Source organism: Pundamilia nyererei, unplaced genomic scaffold, assembly GCF_000239375.1.
Source record: "Pundamilia nyererei isolate P.nyererei 1_Seehausen unplaced genomic scaffold, PunNye1.0 scaffold00004, whole genome shotgun sequence".
Lineage (NCBI taxonomy): Eukaryota > Metazoa > Chordata > Actinopteri > Cichliformes > Cichlidae > Pundamilia > Pundamilia nyererei.
Window position 1 is genome coordinate 6,445,120 of NW_005187405.1, and position 7,093 is coordinate 6,452,212.

A 7,093-nucleotide genomic window follows, 5' to 3' on the forward strand; every position below is an offset into this window, starting at 1 on the left:
AAGTTTAAAACCAAACTAAAGATTTGTGCCAGTAACGTCACAGACTTTGGTCACTTCTAAAATTGCAGTTTAATGGTTGTGTGGAGAAAAATTCTCATTTCAACGAAGTGCTTCATGCCAGACAAACGCTGACAGACGTGCGTAATTCATCAGGTGCCCGGGTCGTCTTGTGCGTTGCGCTCTCTCGTGGATATCCGTGGACATAATGCTCAGTTCCATCAGTAAACCGGAGCTTTCGGAACATGGGGTGTTGAACGCAGCGTCCGTTCGCCTGGCACCTGTTGCTTATTACATTTAGAGCTGGCCCGTTGGGGATTTAACGACCGCAGCATTCACCTCACATCAGGACCATGTCAGAGGAGCAAACTGATTCCAACTCCACTGGGTACTATTTTGGCAATGCCTCCACTAGAGTCCAGAGCAGCTTCGTCTTCTCGGGACCCATGATTGTCATTTTAATGGTGATGATGGTGACTTTGGTTGTTGTGATAGTTTTGGGCAACGCGCTCGTCATCTTGGCATTTAAAGTGGACAAGAGTTTGAGGAGACAGTGCAATTACTACTTCCTGAATCTAGCAATATCCGATTTTCTTGTAGGTAAGTCCAAGCGCAGTCTGCCTTCCAGAACATGGAATATCAGACAAGCTAGTGAAGTTGATATGATAAAATGCACATATTAACTTAACATGTTTTGATGTGATGCAATCTGATAGCATATGATCCATGCGTGAATATTCGATGATATGTAAAGTTTTGAAATTCCCACAGTATTTTAGTGATAAGGACCTGTTTCTTATGGCTTTCATTCTCCCTGCAATGGAGATGGCTGCTAATAGATACCTGTGCACTGATTGACTGGAGCTAGATTACAAGATTAAATAGCTGCTAATCAGTTAAATGAATGTGACTGACAATAAATAATCAGAGAGCTTGATACATTTTTCATTTGGCAAGGGCGAATTTTGCCTCATTTATAAGCACTTCTCTTTCACATTTACAGTTTAATCTGCTTTATTAGAGAATGCTAGCAGTATAGAAACAGTCATGCAGAAATGTTGTAATAACATTTAAATATATATTTAAAGTGTTCTTTAATTATACACCACCATAACGTCTCCTGTAAAGACATATTTTATGTTAGCAAGTGTATTGTGGTATATTGATAATCTGGTTACATGTTTTCCTCCCTAAAGAAATGAAAATATACGAAGTATTGTTATTTTTGCTTTGATTTCTGCTCCCATTACATCATCACTATTTCTCTAGGAGCATTTTGCATCCCGGTGTACATCCCCTACATCCTCACAGGCAGGTGGACGCTGGGTCGAGGACTGTGTAAGCTGTGGCTGGTCATGGACTACCTGCTTTGTTCGGCGTCTGTCTTCAGCATTGTTCTCATCAGCTACGACCGCTTCCTGTCAGTCACCAGAGCAGTGAGTGGAATATGTCGTGGAATTTGCCATGCTCACAGATGTCAAAAATAATTTAAGGAACTCTGACAGAACAAAATGAACTCCCATATTTGTAAAAAATAATATTGTCGCCCTCTTTCTGCCATTCACCCATTTATCTATTTGAATGAGTCTTTTAAAGGGTAATATTAAATGTTTAAAATCTCACTTATTTGCAGATACACCAGAGTTTATTCTTCCACTGTGTGGCTTAGTTTCCAATGAATCTCCCAGGTCATCGGTAGGGGCAATCGAAGCTCAGTCTCCCAAATGTGCCCATCTGCAGAGGTTAATCATTCCTGACCCGTTCAGGCCCAGCGCCACCGCTAATTATAGTTTTTCCACATGATGAAGATAGAAAAAAGTTGCGTTATAACTTTGGGACAAACTGGGCTTCAGAAAAAATATTCAGTATACAATAAATCACTGTCAAAAAAATTGTTTAATCTTAAAATCTGCTTTATTGCCACTCAGTAATTAATTGACTTTTCCCCCTCTAAAACATAGAAAGACAATGGTACATCACTGCTCCTGTATATACTCTATCTCTTCCTGCTTTGGAACACACTTTCTGAGGAGAATTTTTTTGTAACTTCTGAAGACGTTAGCCCCATTTAGCCTGTTGTCGGGGCTTGTCTGTGCCTTACACAGCTGACTGTGTCCTACAGATATGTGCGATAACTCAAAGGTGGGACAAGGCTTGGCATAGTGGACAAAGAGAGGGCTCTGTTTCCTTTCAGAAAGGAAACACTTAACATCAGAGCAATGAATACAAATAACACCGGAGAGAAAGAGGCTCTTCTTTAATTAGCAAGCTTTGATCATAGAGATCCTCCTCCGTACCGTGGTCCTTCCAACCTGAAGAGATCAATCGTAGCAGAAACAGGCCACCGGCAGCCAAGCAACATTTTCCTAAAAGCATTTTTCTCTGAACATGGAAAGACAAAGAGTCAGCAGCAGTCACAGACAAAGTTTGTCTTTGAAATGAAAAGATGTAGACAAATACTGACTGTTAAATAGATCAAATGTCAACACATTTCTAAAATGCTAATAGCACAGTGTCAGAGAGAAAACAACGTAATTAATGAGCTAGTTTGGAATGTAAGAGGGAGTTTGCCTACTAAGATCTTAGAAAGAATTTAACAAAGTTTTCTTTAAATAAAAAAAACTGATTTACGAGTGTAGAGTCAACACGCCTCATGTTAACACTATATGTCTTAACTGATTAACATGTATAGCTGAGGGGCCATGTTCATGTCATACAAATTTATGCAAACAAAAGTGAAATCATCTTTCATATTCTTTGCAGAAGGTCTTGAGTTAATCAGAAAGACAGAAGGTGACAAACATGTGTGCTCAGAGATGCTGCGAGCTGGGCAAGAATGTGGGCAGAGACATAGGATGTGACACTAATTGAGACAAGTGGTGATAAGGGGTACTTCACTGACTTTTGTACTGCACATTGTTACATTGATGTTCTCATTATGTGTTTATTTGGTCTTTCCATCAGTATACTATGACGGTTGGTAAATATAGTACTGTACAAAAGTGATGAGTCATCCCTCATCTTTTGGGGAAATAGATGTGGTAAATTATTTAAACATGTGCAAACGTGCATGAAAAAGCATATCAGGCAAAAATAGAGTTTGTACAATTCTAACATGCATGAAAGTCAATATTTGGTAGGTTCACAGTCTGTTAGGCAGCTTTCTTGTCTTTTCTTTAAGCAGTCTTCAGGAATACTTTTCCAGGCTCTTCAAGAACACCCAAAGCTCTTCTTTGGATGTTGGCAGCCTTTTGTTCTCTTCTTTGTCAAGATGATCCCACACTGCTTCAGTAATATTAAGGTCTGGGCCTCAGATCATGACTGATAGCGGTCCATTATGTGTTTTTCTATCCAGGTGTGCTTTTACTGCATTGGCAGTGTGTTTGGGATCACTGTCATGCTTAAAAATGAAGTCATTTCCAATCAGATGCTTTTCAGATGGTATTGCATGGTGGCTCAAAATCTTGCTGTACTTTTCTGAGTTCACAATTCAGCAGTTTTGACAAGATTCCCAACACCACTGGCTAGAACGCAGCATCAAACCATGGTAGAGCCTCTCCCCTTGTTTTACAGATGGTTCTAGACACTCACTTTTTTACCTCTCGCCTGGCATCCTCTGTATCTACTGATGGCAATTCAAACCAAATTTTTAAATTTGGATTCATCACTCAGTAAGAGCTAAGAACTGAAGCCCAGTTTTTGTGTAATTTGGGATACATTATTTTTTCCCTGTTTCCATTCCTTAAGAAGAGCTTCTTAACAGCGACCGTTCGACCGACATGACCTTAAGACAATCTTCACCTGCTTTGTAATCCTGCACTTCTCTTTCTGTGTCCTCCTCTTGTCCAGTTTCCTTTTTTTCTATAACTCTTAAATGAAAATAAAAATGATCAGGTAAAAGACTGGGCTGAAAACGAATCAAAAAGCAGGCAGTGTCCAAAGAAAAACTTTGAAAGATCTTCACAAAGTCTGGAAAACTATTTCCAAGATCAACTTAAAAATGACAACAAACTTTGGCTCTTTGCAAGTTAAAAATAAAGGTGTTGGTGTTGAAGGGTTTCACCATCTGACCATCTTACAGACACAGTGACCATAATTACTGCCTATCTTTAGCTGAAGCAAGACAGTGAATTGTAAAATAGTTTTTTTACTAAAACTAAATACATTTTTGGATACAACTTAAGGGAAAATGTATTCTTTTGCTGTACTCTCTCACATTATTGAGAAAAACAAATACTACTTGGTACTTAAAAAACTATTTTACTAAATATTATTAACATTTCAGTATATAAAACAGTTACATTAAACCCCACTCTGACTAGATATTCATAGACGCTGCACACTTATTCATGCATGACTAAAGCAGCTCAGTTTAGAAGGGCACTCAAAGGGCTCATCCTCTGCCAAGCCAGTGAAAATGATCTGGATCTGTACCAAATTTCAATGTTTTCTTCCTACGGCCATTCTACACCTCTCCACCACATTGTAGTTTTGATAGTTTTTAAACTAATCTTGACAAACCTTCAGACAGAATGACAGATCAAATTTGCACTTGTTTTGGCGATTTAGTAGTAAATTATGAAGAAAATAGGCTAAAAATTTGGAGAACAATACTAAATAGTGACGGACATTTCTTCTTCTTTTTAAACATAATAATTTTTCAGTCTAGTTTCACTTGTAATTTATTATCAAGAATACTGTGAATGTGAGAGTTAGGCTGTAATATGACCTTTTTCATATTGTGTCCTTCTTCTAAAACTGCATTATACAGCCAGAAAGCCTCATCCTCCAGTATTGCTGCAGTAGCTAAACAACCATTTGCAAATATGTTTACAATAACTGACTAATTGAGTGTCTTTACCCTGGCAGGATTTCTAAAGTATATTTCCTGATTTATGTATGTATTTACTGCAGGTAAGCTACCGTGCCAGACAGAGCATGACTCATCAAGCCATAATCAACATGACTGCAGTCTGGGTGCTAGCCTTTGTCCTCTATGGCCCTGCTATCATATTCTGGGAGCTGGTGGTGGGCAGAAGCCGTGTGCCAAAGGATGAGTGCTTCGCAGAGTTCTATTACTCTTGGTACTTCCTGCTGAGTGCCTCTATGCTGGAGTTTTTTTCTCCTTTCATCTCTGTGGCTTTCTTCAACCTCAGCATTTACCTCAGTATACGCAGGAGGAGGCTGCACAGCAGGGAGGCTCAGCTTCACCTTCAAGCAAGTGAACCCGCCTCTGCCCAGGGGGAAGGTATCCCCCTGTCCCACAATTGGGGGTTTGGGATAAAACTGGCTGTAAGAGGCTCTATCAACTCCCAGACATCCTCTCCTGGTTTGGGTAAGCTAGATGCCTCAAACAGCAGGGCAGCCCATCCTAGCCGTCTATCCAGGGATAAGAAAATTGCTAAGTCTCTGGCCATCATAGTATGTGTGTTTGCCATCTGCTGGGCACCGTACACCCTACTGATGATCATCCGTGCTGCCTGCAGAGGGCGATGCATCCAGCATCACTGGTACGAGGTCACCTTCTGGCTCCTGTGGCTCAACTCTGCTATTAACCCATTCCTCTACCCGCTGTGCCACAGTAGCTTCCGCAGGGCCTTTAGCAAGATTCTCTGCCCAAAGCGGCACACTACTCCCCCATCATCTGTCCTACGCACTGGCCAGTGACAAACTGATGCCTGTGGATGGATGGTGATGAACAATGCGCCTGAACTGTTGATGGATGTGTTTATAAACCGTTGAAACCAATCTGTGCACCATAGTTTGTTATATAGAAAGTAACTCACAGTTTTCAGTTGTGTTTTTCAGCATTTGGAAGTTCAAGATTTTTGCTGCAAAACATATCAGAATTTAGCAATCAGTTTTCCTGTGTTCAGCCAAAGGATGTGTTAAGAGGCATAGAAATATCCCCAAATGTATTTTGATAAGATGCTGGAGAAGGAACTGAAAAACTATTAGCAGTGTTATGTCAGTTGTTGAATATGAGGAAGAAAAAAATCACGAGGAGGTGAAACACATATACACAAATATAATGCAAAAAACCCCCAACATTGCAACATAATCTGCAAGTTTACGTGTCAGTGAAATATTGTCAAGCAATTCATTTTATTGGCACATTAATTGTCTTTTTTAATTAAGCGACAGGTAAGATAGATAGATTATTTTGTGTGAGAATAAATATATTTAAAGGGTTTCCTCCACTGTGGCCAGAGCTTAAATAAACAGATCACTATCACCCTCTACTGTCAGAAGGTTTACTGCTCCTGTAATGCCAGAAGCACAGTGAGGAAAATACAAAGTGCCATGAGGTTCATTTTAAAAATGAGATCTGCTTTTAAAGCCTATATTTAAGGTAAAATGTTATATATTAGTGATGGATTATATTCCTCCCCACTCTTGAGTGCATTTGAAATTCATTTACAAATTTATTAGTACCAGATTCTGGTCAGCATGTAGCATATTTATCACTACTAATAATCAAATGTTTATTTTTCAGAAAGATTTTGGCTTCCTATAGGAAAGGGAAGCATACGTGTTTACAAACAATGCCCAAACCCCCATTTTACTGTGATTACCATGTGTATATATCTGTATGTGCCACTAGATGTCATCATTAACCTTTATAGTTTCCTTTGAGTGCAAAGCTTTATGAAGTGAAGTCGGCCAGTCAGTTTACTGTAAACTGCATATAGCAACTTTAAAATTTTAAAAACCTAATCAGTAGCAGTATGTTCTGTGCTCTGGCTAATGTTAAATAGAGTCACCGTGTGATGTAATGCTATTGGTGCTATAAATGCTATATATTTGTGCAGCTGTAATAGTTACTATTAGTGACGGCTCGGCTCGTATGTGAGCTTCTTGGCTCATAGGAACCGCACTGTATTAAACATCAGCTTTATTCCTTTTTTAAAGAATGAAAGCAAATATAAAAACACGTGTCTTTAACTGGCTCATGATCTTTATGCAGGCGTGGAGTGAAATAAATAAAAGTTTCTCTCTGCGTTGTGTTGTAAATGACCGCCGTGTGCCCTGTAGTTGCTGTCTACTTGATGGCTAATTGGGTCAGCGCCAAATGCAGTGTGGACTTTGTTTGATG

The 7,093-nt window shown here is 39.4% G+C and overlaps 1 protein-coding gene across 1 annotated transcript; it reads left to right on the forward strand.

Annotated features, from left to right (window-relative positions):
• Positions 1–350: 350 nt before the first annotated feature.
• LOC102197136 (histamine H3 receptor) lies at positions 351–5,664 on the forward strand. The gene is made up of 3 exons (XM_005721554.1): positions 351–597; positions 1,267–1,433; positions 4,912–5,664. Exons 1-3 carry the CDS (start codon positions 351–353, stop codon positions 5,662–5,664), a joined length of 1,167 nt encoding a protein of 388 aa, XP_005721611.1.
• Positions 5,665–7,093: the final 1,429 nt, after the last annotated feature.

Excerpts from the sequence above, each read along its gene's own strand:
- LOC102197136 (XM_005721554.1), top strand. The coding sequence starts at position 351 with ATGTCAGAGGAGCAAACTGATTCCAACTCCACTGGGTACTATTTTGGC. Across the intron at positions 598-1,266 it reads AATATCCGATTTTCTTGTAG|GAGCATTTTGCATCCCGGTG; the intron begins GTAAGTCCAAGC and ends CTATTTCTCTAG. Across the intron at positions 1,434-4,911 it reads TCCTGTCAGTCACCAGAGCA|GTAAGCTACCGTGCCAGACA; the intron begins GTGAGTGGAATA and ends TATTTACTGCAG.